The following is a 22,936-nucleotide window of genomic DNA, read 5'->3' on the forward strand; positions in this document are numbered from 1 at the left end:
TTAAATGAATGAAAACATTAAATTTTATTGTGTATACTAAAATATTTTGGGGGGCCTTCTTAATAACTCATTGTTATTGTTTCTCGTTTAATTATTAAAGACCTCCCAGGTTGCTTCCAAGACAGAAAAAGCTTGAGGATTAACTTGATTTTTTTTCCCTTGTTTTTGCAAGGCGGTTAGGATTAAGGGACTTGTCCAGGGCCATACAGCTAGTAAGTGTTAAGTATCTGTGGCTGGGTTTGAACTCAGGCCCTCCTAACTCCAAGGCAGATGCTATATCCATTGTGCCACATAGCTGCCCTTTGTTTTTTTGTTTTTTTAATAATAGCTTTTTATTTTCAAAATATATGCAAAGACAGTTTTCAGCATTCACCCTTGCAAAATCTTGTGTTCCAAATTTTTCTCCCTTCCCTTTACTCCCTCCCTTAGATGGCATGTTTTGTTTTTTTAAAAGAAAACTAATAAGTTAGAATTTTTTTTAATGTAAGTCATATTTGACTTAAGTATTTGTTTCATATACATTTTGCTGATTTTTGACTTAATCTGATATTAAAATCTGTCACAAGTTAAATTGACTCTTGGAAGAAAATTCCAGTAATTAATCTTATAAAACTTAATGATCTCAAGATTCTCAACTTTCTTGCTATGCTTTTGTGGATTTTACTGACAAAAAGTTCATATGTAGTATAATTATTTTGGTGGTGTTCGTTGCAAAGCTATTTCATTACATTAAGCTTCCTGTGTTTGCAAAGGCCCATTTTAAAAAAAAATTTCACATTGTATTGTTTGTGTATAATAATTAAAAATTAGTAAACTATAGAAAGGTAAAGAGACTGTTAGATATAATAAATATGGATCTTCTAGGAAGAACCAGAATAAAAGAAGGAATTGTACATAAACTTCATGTGAGTTGTGATTGTTTTATTCTTTGTTTACATAGCCTCTTTGTCTGATAGATATTTAAATTGTCACTAAATACATATATGTATGCATGAATACAATATTAAAATTTTCATCTGATAAAATATAATACTTTATTTTACCTGCTAGATGTTGTATTCATTCTAATTATGTCATGATAAATCAGCAGACATACTACTATGGTCCAGTAACTTTAATGGGATATGAAAACCAAAAATTACACAGCTTTTGCTCAAAACTTATTTTATTAGGGATTCAGGAAGTATATATTTAATGTGGAAAGGCACTAGAGGATTGGGGGAGTATGGAAAGACTTGGTAATTGGTATTACCAATTACAAAGGTAATTGGATTTGAGTTCTTTGTTTAAAAAAATGAAGGATTCTATGAGATAAAAATAATTAGTATTCATAAAATATTTAAATGTTTGCAAAGAAATTCTTGAGATAGAATAATAACCAGCATTCACATGATACATAAAAGTTTGCGAAATTCACAAAATATCAGAAGTATCACAAATACCTTATTACATCTGTCAACTCAGGGAGTAAGTGCTATCTTAATAGCCCTATTTTACGAATCAGGAAACTGAGGCAAAGAAAGTTTAGCTTAAGGCTTATATAGCTAGTAAGTATTGTCTGAAGCTTAATTTGGACTCAAGTCTTCTGGAATCCAGGGTGTGCTTTCCAAGTGTGGATGATGGGAGATGAATTGCTGATTGTAAACAGAGAGAAGTTTGATGGTTTGTTCTTGTGATTGGGGCAAGAGATGATTAAAGGCAGCCAGAACTAGTATGCTTGCATATCAAGGAAATAGTAAGGAAGTCCTCTAGCACATTGGATATGCCCCACACCCACACCCCTGTAGTGAATTTCTATATGGATGATGAGTTCTTATCTTCATTGTTTGTGTGAACTTCCAAAATCATGAGGTAGGAGATCAGTTTAAGTTCAGAGAAAGACTATTTCTTGGGCAAGGAAGTACAATAAAATAAAAGAAGTGGAGAGAGGCAGAGGCGTGTACAATTTTGTGAATAATGCATCCTATGCATGATAAGAAGTAAATGGAAATTCTCCCAAGTCTTGAGCTTGATAATTTGTTTCCCTGATTATTACAATTTTGAATTTCAGACAATTATAAGACCTTAATTGAAATATGGGACTTCACATACTTGATAGCTTTATGGTGTTGGACAAGTTGTTTGACATGTCTCACAGGGTTGTTATGAGTCAAATGATAAAATATTTGTAAAATGTTTCCCTCCCTTCCTGACTCTTTCTCTCTCTTCCCCTTCTTTTTCTTCCATCCTTCTCTCTTTTCTTCGCTGTTTCCTCCCCTCTCCCCTTCTCCCTCCTCTATCTAGAACTCATTCACAGAACAACCATCTAACCAAAATGGTAGAAAATCTTGTATTTCTGGTGGAGTATTATTGTCTTCACTTTTCTTCCATTTTTCTCCCTCTTCAGTCTGTTGTAAGGTAGTCCTATAATCATCAGCTTTATGTGGTAGATTCTTGTTTTCACTTTTTTTCTTTTATTTTCCAGGCAACTGCAAGAACAGCAGCGCCAAAAGGAAATGGAACGGGAGAGGCTGGAGCGTGAAAGAATTGAACGAGAGAGGTTGGAGAGAGAGAGGTTAGAAAGGGAAAGAATTGAAAGGGAAAGAATGGAGCAAGAACAGCTTGAAAGAGAGCGGCAAGAACGCCTAGAACGAGAAAGGCAAGATCGAGAGAGGCTTGAACGGGAAAGACAAGAAAGAGAGCGGCAAGAACAGTTAGAAAGGGAACAGTTGGAATGGGAAAGAGAGAGAAGAATATCAAATGCTGGTAAGATTATACACTAGCCTATTCTTTGGGAGTTGAGGTTTTTGGGTTTTTTATTTGAAATTAATTTGGGAATAAATAGCATGAAATCTAGAGTTTTTAAAAATACAAATAAATTTAAGCATCATCTTTTTTTTATTCCTTTTGTGTTGTTAATAGACTGGAATAAGCATATAGAAAAGTTTGAGAATTTCAGGTTCCTGATTTGGATATAAAATGATAGGTAGTGTGTTTTGGAAGAATATTTTGCTTTGGAAGAATTTGGAAGATTATTGGAAGAATAGTTAAGCTGGTTATAAATTCCCAGCCTTTGAAATTGCACTAGAACTTGGGATAAAACTTCTTATATCAGAGCTAAGTATGGTAGAGAAAGTAATTTGCTTGATTGTATCATGGTATCTTTGAAAGTTATCTCAATTTTTGAGTGAGAAATAGATTTGCTTTATTAATAATTATGTTTTTATTAAAAATAATCTTGATATATCATTATATCCAGAGTTGCAGCAGCAATCTCAATTTAAAAGAGAGAGAGAGAGAGAGAGAGAGCATGAGCGCATGCTAAATACTGGGTATGGTAAAAGTCTTGGCAAATCTTAAACAATCGAAGACTTTTGTGGGTACCTTCCCACCCCCACCATATATATGTAATAAAAATTCTTAGAATTCATTTTACTATTCAGTTCTTCCTGATTAAGAATAGTAGCATGTTGAAATCAGTGTATTTTGGAACATTTTCACTATACGTGTAATATGGTTTCACAAAATTAATTTTACAAATTGTAACCTGAGCTTTTGTTAATATTGTCAGATTTGCTGCTGCCAACAATGAGTAGTTCAGAAAACCAAAGAATTATATATAAACAATGAGAAGAAAGTTTCTCTTTGTAGTGCACATTTTTGCTAAATTAATTTTTATTTGGTTTGAGAAAGCTTTTTTTCCCTTTCTGTCATTTTTCTATTCTTTTAATAGACTTCACAATGACAGTTAAGTTCAGAAATTTTTAAAAGAGGAAAAGATCTTTAAAAAGGACCCAGCAGATCAATATATGTTGCCATTTAACTTCATTGTTGAGAAATAGAAAGCAAAAAAAGTTTGTTTCTGCTCTAGATTTCAAAATTAGTTTATAAATTAAAATACTGAAAGTTGCTAAAAGTCAAAAGTGCTATTGACAAACTTTTCTAATAATAATTTTCACAAATGCCTAATCTTCTGGTACTAACTATAGTCTACATTTATACATTTTGTTTGAATGCTGGTTTTGTTGCTTCATTAGCTCCCTTTTTCTCTCTCTCTCTCCTTTTTTATCCTGTCTTTTGCTGCTGCTTTCCATCTTCTGTCCAGCTCCATCTTTCGACAACTCCCTGTATAGTGCTCCACTTCCTGAATATTCCAGTTGCCAGCCTCCTTCAGCACCTCCTCCATCATATGCTAAAGTCATCTCAGCTCCAGTGTCAGATGCCACTCCTGATTATGCTGTAGTGACCTCTATACCACCTACTTCCACACCCCCTACACCACCACTGCGACACTCAGCGACACGTTTTGCAACCTCTTTAGGTTCAGCCTTCCACCCTGTTCTGCCCCATTATGCTACAGTTCCTCGTCCTCTGAACAAAAACTCTCGACCTTCTTCTCCTGTGAATGCACCCCCTTCTCAACCTCCAGCTACGAAGCCTTTTGCCTGGTCTGCTTCAAACTTTGCACCCCTCCCTCCATCGCCTCCAGTTATGATTAGCAGCCCTCCAGGCAAAGCTACTGGTCCAAGGCCTGTTCTCCCTGTTTGTGTTTCTAATCCGTTGCCCCAAATGCCTCCGTCACCTACTGCACCCAATGGGCTTCCTGATTCTGTAACATATCCAGCACCTTCACCGTCTACCTCAGGTCCAGCAGCTCCACCTCCGCCACCACCACCTCCAGCACCTCCACTGCCTTCCCTTCCGTCACTGTCTCACTCTGGACCTCAAGCTTCTCCTCCTCCAAGCACCCCTATTGCCTCAACTCCCTCATCCAAGCCTAGTGTTCTCCCTTCTCCCTCTGCAGCTGCCCCTGCCTCTGTTGAGACTTCTCTAAACTCTGTGCTGGGAGACTCCTCTGCTTCTGAGCCAGCCTTGCAGGCAGCCTCTCAGCCGATTGAAACTCCGACCCAGCAGGGTAAGGCTTTCTGTTTTTGCTGCTAATTAACTAATCACTGGATATCAACAACTTTAATAATTGTCTTGAAGGATAAGGAAAATGGCTTTTTAAAAATGTTACAACTTGAAGGATTTTTCAGAGATTATTTAGTAAACCTGTATCTCTACTACCCCACCTTATCTTGCTAGTTTACAGCTGAGCAAACTTGACTTGCTCCAAGACACAAACAAATAAGGGGGAGGATTGATACTCAGATGTTGTGATTCCTATCCTGGTGTTATTTCTATTGTATTACACTCTAGAAATCTACTGCAATGAACTGGTATAACTAATAATAAGAAGAAGTAAATGTGAATTAGGACTTTTTTTGCATATTAGAAATGTGGTACTTTCGCCTGAATTTTGAAATATCAGATTATTATGAATGCCATCTGTTAATTTTCATATTTTTACTACTTCCCAATTTATCTATGTACATTAAAATACTGTAATGTGAACAGGAATGCAGGGGCTTCTATAACTGAGTAAATTCAGACTAGTTATTTCTCTAAAGTGTCACTGTCTTCATCTATATGTGCTTTTATTTTATATATATGTATATATAAATATAATATATATAATTTATATTTTTAAAGTATTATAAAACTCACTCCTTATAATTTTTATAAGAAAAATTGTGATTATCAGGCATAAAAACAAAGCTTTCATAAATGAGAATATTTTTAATTATGAAGTATATTGAAAAGGCTGACATATTCTGACATAGTTGTTCAAGAGCTAATTTCAGAGCCAAGACAGCTGAGTTCACATTCTGCCTCTGACATATCCTGGTAATTTGACATGTTGGACAAGTTACTTTATACCTCTCACCCTTCTGGCTACAACCTGTAAAGAAGGTGCTGAAAAGGAAGAGGGAGTTTTCCTCATTAGTAGTTTCCCTCTGCCAGTGAAATCACAGACCCAGTGGTCTATCTCTGTCCAAATGAAGTATGTTAAATATATTCAAAATGTTCATTGATCTAAATTATAATTGTAGTAGTAATAGTAACTATAGAAGATGTTTACAGTAAAATTTTAGTTTCAAAATTCAGCTTCATAGCCTGAATTTGAAAATGCCTACTAAAAGCAAGCAAGTTAATTGCATTACTATTTTTTGTTTGTGTGTGTGTCTTTAATATATTTGTTTTGGTTAGTTTAGTTTATTCATTGTGTCTTTAAAATACATAGGTAGTGCTGTGTAGTCAGTCTAATTGGCCAAGAGGGAGAATACATTTGCTCTCTAAATCAACCTCAAAAAGTTAAGGATCTACCCTAGACTTAGGTTAATTTCCACAATATGTTATATATGACCCATGAATTTGTTATCTTTCTATTTCTTCTATATATTCTATTTTCATCCCATATAACCTCTTAGAAGGAATGAAATGTGCAGATTTATCATTCATTGTAAAACATAACCTGGCAATAATCTTAAAATACACCTTTATATTTACAGAAGGAGCTTTATGCAATTTTGTATAAATGTCACTTTCACTCTATTCTTACAGACACAGAAAAATCTTATTTAAAAAGTTACTTTCACTAACCTCTTGATTGTTGATATTTTATATTAGTGTTAAATAACTTTGAGGTTTCAGATGATTCTTAGTGCTCATTTCAGACATTTGGATTATGACTCTGTGAGACAACCTTAATGTTTTATATGGTTCCAGACGGTTGTATTTTCTTTGCTCTACTTTTAGTTAGTTTTCTTATGGAGCACTGAAAAGAAGCAGGAAGTATGTGAGGCCAGATGATATTTTGGGTAGTCAAAATTAGTTGCTAGGACTTTCCATATTGTGTTTTAGGTGTACATTACGATTTTCACCATGGCGCATATAGTTAGATTGGAAGGGAGATGGGAAAGTTTTTATCTTTAAAATAGTGATGTCGTAACAAGTGATCGTTAAAGCACTATGCATCTTACTAAGTCCTCAGTAAATCCTCATTGGCCTGTTTTTTAAAATAAATAGATAGCTGTTTTGGAGTTTGTTCAGAACAAAATAAAGGGTCCTTTGTTATCCTAGAGCCAAAGGTCTCAGTCATGAATTCATTTCCAAGGTTTGAATCTAAATCCTCTTGACCATATGGTGGTAAGAATCCTTCTAAAGCAATGGCATGACAACCCCTGTTTGCCTTACCAAGTAGCTTTAACAGGTCATTTTGGCTATCTGTATAACATTTCTCACACTATTGAAAATAACTAATAGGTACTTTTTTTTAATGTAGTTTTTTCCCCCCAAAATTTCCATTCATAAAATATTTATTTAGATAATGTAATTATTTTGTGTCAATATTACTGAGACTGCTTTATGTAATAGAAAATTTTGACCATTGATAGACTTTTCCTAATTATAACAAGTTAATATATTAAGTAATATATTAATATATATATATAAAATGTATGATGATTTAATTTGTGTCATTTCAGTTTTTATTACATTCTAGAATCTTGCAAATAATGTTTCTTATTAACATTCTTACTTATACACTTTTGTAATGTTTCTTTTTATTAGGTGTTGTCCTGGGCCCACCTGCTCCTCCTCCCCCTCCACCACTTCCTCCTGGTCCAGCCCAGACTCCAGCAGCACTCCCACCTCCACCAGGTCCACCTCCCCCGCCCCCCCTCCCATCTTCTGGACCACCTCCTCCCCCACCTCCCCCACCCCTTCCTAATCAGGTACCCCTTCCAGTTCCTCTACCCCCTCCTGCCCCTCCTCTTCCTGCTTCTGGATTTTCTGTGGCTTGTATATCAGAAGACAATCGCCCTTTAACTGGACTTGCAGCTGCAATTGCTGGAGCCAAACTTAGGAAAGTTTCACGGGTAAATGCATCCCCCAAGTTTTTTCCCCTTTATTATCAAATACTGTTATTCAGAAATAATTATGCCAAATCATCGAATTTGTTATATAAAGAATGATTCTTAGTAGTTCTCAATAAGAGTCACTGACGGCTCACTCTTCTTGTTAAACAGTGTCCAGAACACATTTGATTCTGACTTGCTGTTAAATATTGTTGTTCTGTTTTGGAACTAGATTTTGAACAAATGTAACACTCAAGAAATTTGTGTTATACCTATATGTATATGTTTTCATTAAGATTGAGGATTCCTCTAGTCCAAGTGGAGGAAGTGCCATTGGAGTGAACTCAACTTCAGCTAAAACAGACACAGGTCGTGGAAATGGACCACTTCCTTTAGGTGGCAGTGGTTTAATGGAAGAAATGAGTGCCCTGCTGGCCAGGAGGTAAGTTAAGAATTTCATTATTTGATGCCAGTGCCCAAAATAGGGAATTTGAAAATGACATTATTATAATGGCTATATTTTTATATTAAGAGATGTATGATTTCGTTTGGTTTGGGTTTGTTCTAGAAGAAGAATTGCTGAAAAGGGATCAACAATAGAAACAGAACCAAAAGAGGATAAAACTGTAAGTTGGTATTAAACCTGATACACTTTGCCTTAATATTTGAAAAAGACAAAATATTGTAGTTTAAAGGAATCATATTAAAGATAATTTAAATGTCAGAAATGGATTTTATCAAATTTTTAATATGTTGATATTGTTTAAAATGTTACATAATATTTCTCTATTCTGGTTAAATTTGTAACAAAGTGAATTGTCAGGTATCCGGTATTAATTGGTAGTATGACATAAAAACACAAGCTTGAGAGTCTGAAAAGTTGAGTTTGGCTACTGGTTTGCAGTGGGGAGCAAGTAAATTTGACTTCCTCTGCTTCAGTTTCTTTATACTGTGAGGTGCGATGAACTTAGATGACATTAAAGATTGCTTTCAGTCTTAATATTTTATGACTGGGAGCTTAAATGCTAAAACTACCTCATCTCTACCTGTTGTGTTTGACTTTGCCACCATCGGACTCAGAAAATTAGATCAAACCAAACCCATGAGAACACATGGGAAGAGAAGAGAAAGAATGCACAAATGGTCCTAAGAGATAATAAGGCTGAATTAAAATAAAGGAAAAAAGATGAAAAGAGATGAGTGAGAAGAGGATAATCGTGTAAGGCTGTATTTTCAGTAGAATTGATAAGTGATATACACTTTGTGTTTTATTCAGGAAGATGCAGAACCTTCAGCTCCTAAGACTTCTTCAACAAGCACACCTGGTAAGTGATAATTAATATCCTGATATCTTTCTTTATGTCCTTGAAACCATATGTAGTTGACATGTCGACTGGTTGAGTGTGGAACAAAGTGACAAAGATTTCCAAATGAAAACCTCAAAAGGAAAAGAAAATTGTGATTTACATTTGTTCACTTGACTACAAAAAGAAATTGTAGAAATAACTGTAGAACTTGAGACTAAAATTTCACCTTAGGAGGGATTTTCATTTCCTTGTCATCTACTAGATATCAGCAAAGTACTTAATAAAGAATTGACTAGCCATGTAAACATTAGTCTGAATATTTTAAAGTTTGGATTGAAGATTGGCCTTTGAACATTTCTTCCTTCTAATTCAGCACTCTCTCTTTCCCACTTATGCAGAGGCTACCTATATTTCAAGACCCCATGGAAGTTTTAACTTCCATGTAGCATTCTGCAAATATCCCAAATTCAATGATCTCAGATTCAAAATTGTCTATTTTGTCAAAATTGTCTAAGTTTAAGCACTCATCCATTTATACTACTGTCTAAGTCTTTATTGAATAAAATTTCAAGAAGTTCCTTACAGAGTATTCACAGTAGTGTCTTGGGTTTGGATCTCTACTCTTGGCCATAGTATTCTATGTCTCTAATATCTCACTTATCTTGCCCTTCCCAAAAAGGAAGTCATTGGTAGAATAAAATATATCTCGGTTTATCCTGCACCCATTGTCACAATATAATCTTGAGTTTTAGTTCTTAAATGGGAACAGCAAAATAATGGGTTCATAGGATTTAGAGCTATAGGAACCTTTTGAAAAGATCTCTTAAATGCTTCAAAATGGAAATCTTGCCTTTTTGAAACATGATGGTTTAATTTTTTTGCATAAATATTTTAAGTATTTTGTTTTTTAAATTTTAAAATATTTATGAAAACGTGTCTTTTCTTTTAAAGAACCAACAAGAAAACCATGGGAAAGAACGAATACAATGAATGGCAGCAAGTCACCTGTTATCTCCAGGTACCATTTTGCATTAGTAACAGTTTTAAAATACCATGTCATACTGTCTGAGAAATTTTAGAAGTAGTTTTGTGAAAACTTCAGTTTAAAACATGAAAACCTTTTAAATAGATTTTAGAGATGTGGATAAAGAGAGGAAAGCATTAAGTTGATATAGCAGAAGTTAGTGCATTACTTCATCATTTAAAGCATATTAATGCCTATTTTCATCATCTCTTCTCCACCCCTACCCCACACCCTTATCCAAAAATTGACATTTTTGGTGGGATTATTAATTATAGTATATTGCATCTTTCATGTTGAAAAAATGAAATTCCTTTGGCTACAATAGAGTTCTAGTTATATTACCTCTGTCAGAAAACAGAATTCCTTGGGAAAAACTGTTCTTTACAAAGTACTTTTTACCATGGTCTTTTTGCAGGTAAAGCCTTGAGCTTTTTGCCAAATTTTACTCCAAGTTAGATATACTTGACTTCTGAATCTAGAAATCTAGCAGATCGGAAAGTATAAGATAGATATCTTAAAATCTTCATGAATCTGGCATGTGCTAAATCCATTTTTTTATTTGGTTTTGTGAGTGGTTTCTTTTGCAAGAGGTAGATTGGTATTGTCTGACACAATTTTTGAAGTTCCCCAAAACCTTACATTTTTTAATTGTGAGTAAAATGTTTTTGCCCATTTTTTTTCTAAATCTCTATAATGTAATTAACCAGCATACTCAGTATTTGTATGACTGTCAGATGGTATCCTTATTTTATTCCCTATCACATAGGAAATCTTGCTGTCAACACAGTCTTTTGGGTAGACCAATCTTTTAGTACATTTGTGTTTTCTGCGATATAGGGTGCTTTCTACATTTACTAAAAGATCAGGTGTTAATAACATTCCTAACCAGTGATAAAAACTATTCCATTTATTTTCCAAGTGTCTTAATGAAATAGCCTTTCAGATAATGTTTATGCTTTTTGTAATAATGTATAAGGTCAGTGGGATTATCTTGATTTAAAAAAAAAAAAAATGGAAGTGATTTAAAAAAAAAAGACAATACCAAAAAGCTATCATTTGTCAGAGTGTGTCCTCATTGGTTTTGCAAGTATGGTCATTGTATTTTTGAGATCCGAGTTGCCAGATTGCCTGCTAGAGAATGGGCTGACCTAAATGAGTAGAGGACTGACTTCCGAGGATTTATCTCATGTGGTGAAGGCCTGTCCCCAACTGTTGGATTGGAAGTTTCCATGTAGCCCATCTTTCTGATTTTCATAGATAGTATAGGGCCTTGTGTTTTTCCCCCAGGAATCTTAGTTATTTCTGTGTAATTCAAGTGTTAGGCATTGAAAAATGCCATTCTCATCTCTGTGAATGGCATAATTAGCAAACGAAATTATATTTTTATACATTTCTGAGAGCATTTAGGCTGTTTTTAAAAAAAAATTCTTGATAGATGCTTTAAAAATTTGCCATTTAGAGAAGTGTTCTTATTAAGTTTTTCTCATTAATATGTTAACATGTGAGACTTAATCCTGGAATGAAATTTAGCTGTGTGTCATACAAAAAATAGATACTTTGCAAATATGTGTTGTATTACATTTAATTATTCCTTTCCCCCTTCTTCATATGGATAAATATATGCAATTGTTTGTGCATTCATGTATATATCGTGCTAGAAATTTAAAAGTGGTATAGCTTTTTAAAAAATGTTTATGATTTTCTTGCTACTAATGTAATAAAAGCTTATGTTTTCTCACAGAACCCATGAGGTAATGTAGTAATTTTTAGCCTCATTTTACAGATTAAGACACTTCTAGGTTTCCCCGTGACTAGAATCACAGGACTATTGTTGGTATTTTGTTTTTTTTTTTTTCAATTGTATTACTTTAGAAATGTCCTATTAGGTAATATATTTAATTAAAAGGTGTTTTAGGCTATTAATAGCTTTGGGACAGAACTTTTTTCTTTTTCTTAAATTTTCCTTTAGAAAATCCAGATTTTCTTTTATCTGGCATAGTGGAAGAATGTGTTACATTTGGGAGTCAGGTGAAGCCTAAGTTCAGGTTCTTTCTCTGGCTATAGGCCAATCAGTCACTTTTAGGCCAGTCTGCTAGCTTATATTTCTTCCTAACCTGTAACATACATATAACACAGTAGTAGAAGGGATGGGGTGGGACAAAGTGAATCAAGTTCTAAAATCAGCATATATGATTAGTCAAAATTGCTTTTGAAACGACTTTGAATCACCCATAAAATATAGAACAATTTCTTTAAAGCTACCACTGGAAAAAGGTTTGGATTTTTTGATAAGTCATTATGTATTCGAGACTAGAGGAATCCAAGGTCATTGCTATGGAAATAATTAAATGTGAATGGAGTGGGGAAGGGGGCACTACTTCTCACCAAGCAATCGGGCAACAGGCTAAAAGCAGGACTTCTCATAGATTGAGGAATGGCATACAGAAATTTGATTCTATTTAATGATGCTAACACTGCCTCATAATTATTTTTTCTTTAGGAATATATACATATAGAAGGGCTTTCTAGTTGGCCAAAGTTGTTAAGAAGTCCAGCTACAGCTTCTTCTCTCAGTAGTACCATGATTCTGAAAGGACTTTCCATAGCCGTGATGAAAAGAGGGATCTAGAGTAGAACTTGTCCTACACACCCCCACCTCTACCCCTAAGCCAGCTATACAGATGTATATAATGAGTATACAATCCAACATTTTCTGATAATAAATCATAATTTTGCAAACCTCACTTTCAATTTAAGAAGCTTTGGTCTAGAGTCATACCCCACACAGCAAAGTACACTGGGAGTAAAACAGGAGAACTGAGAATGACTAAAGGTTTAGCTGACAGCTTTCACTTTTCTGGAGCATGTGCTCATTGAATAGATTGATTCCTCGGACTACTTCATTGAGTAGATTGATTCCTTGGACTACTGTTGCTTCTCTCTCCTCCATCCATTACTCTACCTACCTGCCTTCCATTTTTCCTCCTCTCCCCCCCCCCCCCTTTCTCTTTTCCCTTCTCACAAGTAATTCATACATACATGTTGCTGTTCCATTACCCTTTATTTCTGAGGATCGATTGAAATAATGTAGGTAAGATACTGTGTAAATCTGAAAGAATCAAAAGTATTGGATAGTTCTTTATAATTGCATCTCATCTTTCTGAAATATAAGGAATAGTGATTATGGGGTGTGACTGTGTGTGTGTAAGATGATTTAAAATAGTACCTAAGTCAAAGTGTCAATCAACAGTTGAAGAGGAAAAGTGTTTTAGAATAAAACCACTTTTAATTTGTTGACTTGAGTTTAAGGTCCCTAAAACAATTTATATATTCTTTGATGCATTGTTGTTCGCTTGATTTTTCTCAAGTGTTTACTTAGTAATCTGTTTGAAATGTGATGAAAATGGGACCTGTACCTTTTGTTAAAGATAATTTTGCATCATTGAATACATGTTTAAAAGATTCTTGACTGGTACTTTAAAGTATAGAGCTTTGTACTTATTTGAAAAGGTATATCCATAAACAGCTTTTATTTTGGTTGATCTGTGGTGGTGTCAGACTGCTTTCTTATGGCAGTGAGCCATAAAAATAATCTGTACATCAAGATTTTTTTTTACATTATTAAAGATGAAAAGTAAGTAGAATTTCTTCAATGTTTATAAAAAAATTTTTTTTAATGTCCTGATTTTTGTTCAAAGGCTTTATTTATTGCCTTCTGTTACTCTTTACTTTGTTAACTTGCAGAAAGCAAGACCTATAAAACAGTACCGTTAAAAAAAACTTTAAAAACATACTATTGTATACCCTTTTAAATGATTTTTCCCCTTCATAGACGGGATTCTCCAAGGAAAAATCAGATTGTTTTTGACAACAGGTCCTATGATTCATTACACAGGTATCATCCTGCTGTGACTTTGTGATTTGAGCTCTTTAATAACATGTATTCAGGATAGGGCTGAGCTTTTTTTACATGGATTGGTAATCACCACAAAAAATTTTTTTTCTTAATGACATTTTTTTTACTTGGTAAAATTCATTTCTAAGAGTTCAAAAGCTTAATTGAAAACTTTTGCTGTTATTTCTTCCTTTCTAGTCACTTAGCTGGTAAATAAGCTGATGTGTCCTATGTTGTGATAATATTTTCATCATAGGGTGTACTAGTGATCATCTGTGTTCATACTACAGAGAATTATTGAAAAGTGTATGTTTTGGCCCACTAACTTTCCATTTGAAGACAATACTTGAGTTTGAGAACAAGAGAATAACAGTATAGGAATTTAAGAGAACCAAAGCCTAGCCCTTTTTTTAAATGTAAGGAAAACCTTATATTTGCCTTCCATAAAGTGTTATCACTAGGATACGTATCTAAAGCTGCACTTTTTATGATTTATAAAATTTAATTTACATGAGAAATAAAGCTAGAAATCTTATGAGAACTATCAACATTAAATAAACTTTGTATTTTTGAGAAATGCATTATTGTATTTGTAAAATAACTTTGAAGGCTGAATATAGGGCAATATTTCGCACATTTGCATTTTGATGAGAATCTCAATTTTGGAGTTGCTTAGTGGTAAATAGTATCTTAATTTAGCAATTAATATTATGTACTAAAATTAGAATTGGCTTTTTTTTTTTGAACCATTTAAAATAATAGACTAATGTTCATCTAAAGTTTTGCCTTTTGATCATGAATTTGATCCTGCCTACAAAGATCGTTGAGCTTTCAAAGATAGCTTTATCTCTCTCTTTTATTTTAACTGATTCTAGCAATGGACTGTTCTCTTTGTAGGTGTAAATAATGTAGATATCTTGCCACATCTTTTCCTTTCCCACAAAATGGGAACAGTCCCTGAAGCCAAATTATTTTTCCTTGTTCTTATGCTAATGAAGGTAGGATTCCAGTAGATTTTTGTTGTTGTTCTTTAAAATATTTACAATAGCTGTTGAGATTTGTGAAACCATTTTGTGATATTAGGTGACAGTTAAGGTGTTCTTAATCAAATTCACACATTTTGTGATACAGTTAAATGATTTTCCAGTGATTTTTGGTAGTAAAAACACCCGTGGTAGTATATTTTTTTCTTATTAAACAATATGTTTTAATTTATAATTTCAGAACTTAATTCTGACTAAATCTAATTTGCTAGCTGCAAATGGAATTTTAAATAAGCATAGTAAAGTGACATTTAACATAGTCATTCTTAAGTAAATAAACATTCACTACATTCTTTGCTATCCCATTTCCCTAAAAAAATTGTTTGATACTTTGGTTGAAGCATTTTTTCCAAAAAGTGGTGATTACTTCTTTCCTTCAGTATGAAAAGTTCCCCCCTTTAGCTAATTATCCTGGTGGTGCTGGTGGTGGATTGCATGTTAGCATGAGTTAAGTCTTTTAAAACTGCATGTTTCAACTATAATATACGATGTAACAATATAATTGGTTTGTTGTTAAATAAAGCTACAGACTATTTTATACTCCTTATTACACCAGGATATCTTGTTTGATGGTTGATTCGGGTATTACATTTGGAAGTCAAGTGAGAAAAAATGATGAGCTCAACTTAATAGATAGAAATATATTACAAACACAAATTAAGAGAATTTTTAAAAAATACAACTAATACTTAATTATTTTGTACTAATTGTAGACAATTGCAGAGGTAAATGAATTCTCACATATTTATGTTATAGTATTTTCCATCCAGTGACAGCCCAGTAAATATTTACTGGTATGGTAAATAGAGTATTAAATTTGGATTTGGAACACTTGGTGTCCAATCCCAGCTCTGCCACTCACTACCTTTGTGACCTTGATAAGTCATATAAGCACACAGGGGCTTCCTCTTATTTTTCCAACTGTAAAATGAGGGGTTGGGATTAGATGTTTTTCCAAATCTCATTGTTATGAGTCTTTTTGCTTGTGGCACAAACATTGGAAATAGTAAAATTAAGCCTCTCATCAGAAAGAGCAACATTTTCTCATCCAAAAGAATAGGACTTCTTTCTTCTCCTCCATTTCATTTCAGCCTGTGTTGGTAGGTATGTAAAGGAGCAGAATTTTGCTGATTTGATGTCAAACAATTGTAAACTTAAAAAGAAAAATCATCTGATTACACTAAAAGATTCAGATTTAATAATACTCTATAAAAACTATTTTGCTGTGAATAGCTGATTTAGCTATTGAATAGATCTTATAGTTTCTAACATTTAATGCCTTGTTAAATTGAAAATGTATGGCTTGTCTTTTTTACTTCAATTTATTTTTCATATGTGGAACTCCTCTTGTTAATTACTTTTTAAACTTTTAAATAGGTGCTACCATCTATAATTGAATTTTATATTGAGGGTTTTATTTTCTTGCCAAATTTGGAAAGAGAGACAAAGTAATATGTTTTAGAGTAGTTTGGCTTAAAATGTACCTAATTGCCAGAAGTTATATGTCTATGTATTGGTCAATAGATTCTATATTTTAAACAAAATAAAATGTTAACACAGTGAGATGAGAGGGTCAGCTATATCTTTTTTTTTTTTTTTTAACAAAATATTTTAAAGTGAATATTTTTTAAGAGTAATTACTTGTAGAGTGGCTAACCTCAAAAAGCTAGAAATGTTTTTAAAATGGTTTTTTTTCGGTGTCCCAGAGTTAAAGTGTAATTCAAGTAATATCTATACCATGCACAAAGGTTATTAATTTAAGAGGACTCGTTAAGAATATGATACTTTATTTGCAAGTATGATTTATTGTAACTAAAATGCAGCTTCATAAGCTTATTTTGTTGATCTTCCCCTGAAGTCTTAGTCTGGTGTTTCACTGTGACATGGCAGTAACCCTATGTTTTCAGACTATGCCAGTGAATCACAAGCTCTGTAGAGTTTGCCAAACTGTAGAGGCTTCAGCTATGCTGTTGTCAGGTGATGGGCTGTTATCCCGAGATCAGACTAGTTAAGTACAAAAAATCTTGTCACTGAAACAGTCCCTACCAGGTGATGAACACTGGAATCACACTGGACCGAGTCCACAAAAATAGGGAGGGGAAGTTATCAGCTTTGATGTAACAAACACTTACATCATTGATTTTGTTAAGTATTAAACTATTTTAACAGGTGAGTTTCCCCAAAAATTTTTGTGTGGAAGAAGTTGGATAATTATCCACAAACATATCTTTTCTTCTCAAAATCCAAACTTTAGTTTTGTCAGCACTTTTTTTGAGTCAAATCAGTAAGCATTTATTTTGAAAACTATCTTTTAATGTTCCTCACAAATTTTTTGAATTACTCTTGTTGGGAGAAAAATGTTAGATTCTAAGTCATACTTGATAGAAAAGAAAATAAATAGAGTCTGTGTGATATAGTGGCCAAATGGGCTGCCCTTTTGATTTAAATGTCCCTGTAAGGGATATTTGTCTTGCTAGCATGCTGTATTTTTTTTTTTCCTTACTGTATTCTGAAAGAACTACTTTCCACTCTTCTTTTACCTTCCATGCCTGTTATTTTCTTGTCTCCATTAGCAAATAACAGGTATTCCTGAGAGGAAAAAAAAAAAAAAGAGGAAACCACTTAGAAAAAAAAAGTTTCCTTATTTTTAGTGGTTTAAATTTAATGTTTCGTTTTAAATAATTCATTTGTTAACTATTTAAAGTTAAAGTTTAAGAAAAATTCACTTTTGTTTTTTCCCCAAATTTCCTTTCTATAGACCAAAATCAACGCCATCTGCGCAACCCAGTGCCAATGGAGTGCAGTCAGAAGGGCTAGACTATGACAGATTGAAGCAGGTATAATGTATTTACTAGCAGTTATTCATAATTTGCATCTGTTTCTATTTCTCATTTCAATTGTACTTTAGAGTAGCTTTCAGAGTAACCTTATATAAATGTGAAAATAAAGAAAGTTAAACATTCTGATGTTCAGTTAAGCAATGACAACTTTTTGTGAATTAGATTTTCTTATTTATATATTCATAAATGTTCATATGATTAAAAAAGGTTTTCAACATTTCTCTTTTACTGTTGTTTTAATAGGGCAACATCATTGTTAAAATAAGTGAAATACCCATTTTGAGCAAATGAAATTATGTTTATTTTTTAATCAAAAAGTTTTATATTTTGTGAAGACTAATAAAACTTTCATTCATGCATTTAATGAATCTTCAGGGAAAAAATCAAAAATTATTTTAACTTAAACAGAAAGCAAGTTTTTTTAAAAAATGCAGATATAATGTGGTTTTAATAGCAAACAATAGGAATTATCAAAGGGTTGGATGTATAGATAATATTGAGAATGAGGTTATTTAATTTTTGCAGTATTTTTGTTTTTCAAAGTTTTGTAAATTGAGCATTTTTTTCTGATTGAATTCCATTTTTGCTTCAATCTAAATTACCTTATTTTTTGATATAATTTTTATTTGCTCATTTTTTTTTTTTTTTTTTTTTTGGATCTAGAATTTTAAAGAAAATTTAGCTATGCATGTTTTCAATTACCTATTTCTGTATTTTGTAATAAATTTAAATAAAATTAAAAGTCTTAGGGGGAAGTTTTTTAAGGCAATCTGGTAGAGAATCATTTTATTATGATAATAATAATTCTCTATAGTCAAGGCTCACATCTTAGATTTTCTTAATTTCAAAATATAGAGTGTCCCCAAGGTCTTAAAATTGCACTAAGACTTTTAAGGCACCCAGTATGGTGGTCTCTTAATCTTTGGTAATGATGGAATGGAGTCGTTAGTTTAAACATTTCTAGTTGGCTTTGAGGAAACTGCTTTTGTTATTGGTTGTTTGATGAAGGTTGAAGATGGTTCCTTTCAGCTTTAATGCTTTGAATATTTCTAACTAAAGAATATTCTTAAGATCGAACTGTTCAGCTATTCTGGCTTGCACTACTTGGCTCTTTTCTCCTTCCTATCACTTTTTGAATTAATGCAATAAATTAAACGAAGAAAAAACTGGATTCTCCAGAAATCTGCTGATCCATACCTTTTGGGGGGTTGGGAAATAATTGTTTTAATTTAAATATAATTTCTTTTACTTCTTGCTGTGTTCCAATAAAGAAAGAAATTCTGAGATTAATTATTTTTCTCAAAGAATCTGTGACTATGATTTATTTTCCTCTTTTTCATTTTCTTTGTTCTGCTTATTTTAGGATATTTTAGATGAAATGAGAAAAGAATTAACAAAACTAAAAGAAGAGCTCATTGATGGTGAGTTTCTAAATATGTATACTGCTTAAGAAATTTAAAAAAAACAATTAAAAATATAAATGAATAATTGTATAATCATTTAAATACTGCTTGAGAACTAAAATTGCTTTTGAATTAAATTTAGGTCCTCATTCATCTCTAGGCTTAGGTTAAGCTTGAGAGTAGAGACTTATGTCCCAAAGAGAGGGACTTTATATTTTGAAAGTAGGGGAAATTTATACAGTAGTGATTTCTAATCTTGTAGGATTTCAAACATAGTAAAATGAAAATCAAAGGCTTCTTCTCAAAAATCTTCTCAAAAGATGATGCCTTTCTTTATTGTTCCTTTCAAATAAAACTTCCACATTTGTTTTTCATCAGCATGCTCACCCAAAAATTAAATTAATTGTAGAATTTTTAGCTTGAAATGAAATATGTGCAGATAGTATGTATTGGAGGTAAAATTTGAATCCAGGTCTTCCTGGCATCTGTGAAGAGTCCAGCAAATGTAAAATACCTCCATAAGATAAGCTACTTTTCCTTAGGTTCTGCTGAGGGCCTTGAGAGTACATAGTGTTTGTCTGCAAAAGTGATGGGTCACTCTCTTATTGCTATAAATAAGTGTTTATTCCATTATAAAAAATGAAATGAAATCATGCAAATTCTCTACCTGGAAACTTAATCATCTTTTTATTGTCTATCCTTTTTTATAAACTGGCTTAATATCAATTAGTCATTGTCTGTAGTTGTAAAAATCATCATTTGATCTAGAATAATAACTAATGGTTTCTTTTTTTCCCCCTTTCTAAACAGCAATCAGACAGGAACTCAGCAAATCAAATACTGCATAAAAAAAAAGTAAAACTAAGGCGATAGACTTTGACCGGAAAACATCAAGTAACTACATTTTGTGGGCTGTTAGAAGAAAATGGAAAAAAACACTTGGAATGAGGGAAAAATCATCATATTATAAAAGCTGTCACACATCTACGATGACCTGCTATTTCCCTCCCAGTTTGCTGCTTTTTTCTGACCTTTACAAACAGGATGGAAAAGAGTCTTAAGAATTACTGTAATGATTATGCAGAAAATCCACCTGTCAGGCAAGATCACAGTGCATTGAAATATTCTCATGTCAAGATAAAATTGCACATTTTTTTTTCTTCAGAATTCATTGTTAAAACAAAGAAGAGAAAAGTTCAAGAAGGCTTTTCAGAGAGGTTTTCAGTGTTAATGAAGGATTTAGCAAGTTATTTTGTTGTACTGCAAATGTTTCTCAGGTTTTGTCTTCCTATCACATTTGATATTCCATGAATTATTACATATATTGGTTCAGATCATAAAACATGGAACAAATGGAAATGTGTGTGTTTATGGAAAGTGATTATTTGTAAGAAAGTGACCTAAACATGGCTTGTACAGATTGGAATTCTGGAACGATAGGAAGCCTCTCTAGTTAGCCTTCATGCAGTTTTGTAGATTAAAAACAAAAAGTACACCTAAAAATTCAAAAATGTAGATGCCTTCCTACATTGTTACAATGCTTTACCAAATCTACATGATACAATCAGTGGTCAGCTATGTTATGGATTTAAGTAGGTTTCCAGGCTTTTTTTTTTTTTTTTTTTTTTTTTTTTAAGATTTAAACATGTGGACATGTAACAACTAACACAAAATTTGTTTTTGTTTTTTTTTTTGTTTGTTTGTTTGTTTTTTATTACAAAAATCAGTACACATCACAAGTATTTAGTAGCCTTTCCAAGCCCAGCCCCAAGGGGAAAAACTATGTGAGAGGAAAGGGGGGAATTATTTCTCAGTTAAAATTAATTAATTAAATATTTTTCTGCAATATATTTTTCTCAGACATTTTGTGCATGAATAATAATGAGGAATATTTTGTGACTTCAATGAGTAACCATGTTAATAGAACCAGGTACTTAATTTTTCTTTAAAGTTACTTGTATCTTAGGTAACTTCTGGGTCTGGGTTTCACATTATGTAATTGTCCCTGTGGAACTCAAAAAGTTGGATCACTGAATTTAGGAATCTTTACATTCATGTCCCTGCAATAATACAGAATATAAATGTCCAGGTATATATATATATATATATATATATATATATATATATATATATATATATATTCCTGGCTTTCTCTTCAAGGCTACTTTTGAAATTTGCTTTGCTAAATTAATAAGCAAAAGAATTATATTAGGTTCACAAAAGTGCTGGAAATAGAAAGTAATGAAAAATTATACATCATTTTCCTTAGGGAATGAAGTTAGATTTTGCTGCTGGAAGGAAGAAATAATTCTGCGTGTGTGTGTGTACATGTGCGTGTGTGTGCGTGCGTGCGTGTGTGTGTGTGTGTGTAAAATCCACCTTCTCTCTTACCTTTTTCTTTTGAAGTGGTAAAATTAAGTGGGAAAAAAGATTCATGTGAGTTGGTATCAGTATAGTTCTAAATCAAATTCCATCACATCTACCCATACCCCTTCTCCTGTCCCACCCTCTCCCCACCATATCTTGATTCAGGCTATGCAGTTTTAGTGCCATATTTGTTTTTAGGTCTCTAAGGCTCAGAAATTGTAATAGAATTTTGAAGAATGCATTTTAATTTGCCTTTTTAGATTCTTTGGTTCTCCATTTTTAGGCCAGAAAGCTTTTAAGTATCATATTCCCCTATAGTTAACCAAAGCAAATTCATAGTACTTACCACTTCAAGGAAGGTTGATGATGTTCGTCCCCTTCTCTCCCCTTTAAAAATGTTTCTTGCTTCTTCATTTTAAAGACTAGACTATGATGGGACTTAATCATAATTGTATACAATTCTTCTTTCCAGTGACTGTTTATATTCTGCATGTGATAGTGAAGGCATTAAAGATAAAAAGCAAGCTTTTAAAGTACTGTTCTATATAAAAAGTAATAGGAGGCATTTTCATCTTTGTTCACATAATTTTTTTTAAGCACACATTTATCATAAGATTGTTTACACACCCCTACCAATCTGGTCAGAAATCATGTTTGATTTTGTTAGTAAAGTTCAATAGCCTGGTGGAATAGTATATTGGGTACATGTGGTCCAAGAGACTAAAATAGTGAATTCTGAAAGAAACTGGTTTATGCACTAAACGTTTTGTGCCTTGGTCAAAAATTAACATGATTTCTATATAAAAGGATTAAAAAAAAAAAACCCAATGTTTATTCATGCTACTTTTCATCTATGTTTTATGTTATCCCAGATTGTTGAAATTTGTTCATTAAAGGAAATTTGATTGAATTAAGGTTTACTGTAAACATTTGCTGTCATACAGACAGATATGTCATTGCCAGAGATTTCAGTAATTAAAGTGAAAAATAGAAGCTAAGGTTATTTTCCTTATTGTTAAAAACTAACGTCCTTAAAACCAGAATATTACAAGTTTTTTTTTTTTTTTTTTTTTTTTTTTTTTTTTTTTTTTTTTTTTTTTTGTTTTTTTTTTTTTTTTTTTTTTTTTTTTTTTTTTTTTTTTTTTTTTTGGTTTTGTTGGGTTTTTTTGTTGGGTTTTTTTTGTGTGTGTGCTTTTGTAAATTGGATGTCTTAAGCTGAGTACAGTTTAGGGGATCCTTTCTAATTACAGGAAGGTACTGCTTTCTCAACACTGTGATCTGATCTGTGACAAATCTGTACTATATACTCTGTAAATGGCTAACAAGTCAATCGCAAACA

At 32.7% G+C, this 22,936-nt stretch overlaps 1 protein-coding gene across 18 annotated transcripts in view; it reads left to right on the forward strand.

Annotated features, from left to right (window-relative positions):
• ENAH (ENAH actin regulator) overlaps positions 1-22,445 on the forward strand; it is a 121,216-nt gene extending 98,771 nt beyond the window's left edge. For 8 of the 18 annotated variants that reach the window (XM_031967037.1, XM_031967034.1, XM_031967032.1 and 5 more), the window contains 11 exons: positions 2,465-2,745; positions 4,085-4,894; positions 7,432-7,739; positions 8,015-8,160; positions 8,287-8,344; positions 8,995-9,043; positions 9,977-10,043; positions 13,882-13,944; positions 17,746-17,824; positions 19,191-19,248; positions 20,041-22,445. In XM_031967037.1, coding sequence (XP_031822897.1) covers positions 2,465-2,745; positions 4,085-4,894; positions 7,432-7,739; positions 8,015-8,160; positions 8,287-8,344; positions 8,995-9,043; positions 9,977-10,043; positions 13,882-13,944; positions 17,746-17,824; positions 19,191-19,248; positions 20,041-20,078 — 1,957 coding nt within the window. In that variant the 3' untranslated portion in view covers positions 20,079-22,445. The remainder of the gene's footprint in view (positions 1-2,464; positions 2,746-4,084; positions 4,895-7,431; positions 7,740-8,014; positions 8,161-8,286; positions 8,345-8,994; positions 9,044-9,976; positions 10,044-13,881; positions 13,945-17,745; positions 17,825-19,190; positions 19,249-20,040) is intronic. The other 10 variants (XM_031967035.1, XM_031967038.1, XM_031967040.1 and 7 more) reach the window with 5 other exon arrangements.
• The last annotated feature ends 491 nt before the right edge of the window (positions 22,446-22,936 follow it).

This window comes from Sarcophilus harrisii, chromosome 4, assembly GCF_902635505.1.
Source record: "Sarcophilus harrisii chromosome 4, mSarHar1.11, whole genome shotgun sequence".
Classification (NCBI taxonomy): Eukaryota; Metazoa; Chordata; class Mammalia; order Dasyuromorphia; family Dasyuridae; genus Sarcophilus; species Sarcophilus harrisii.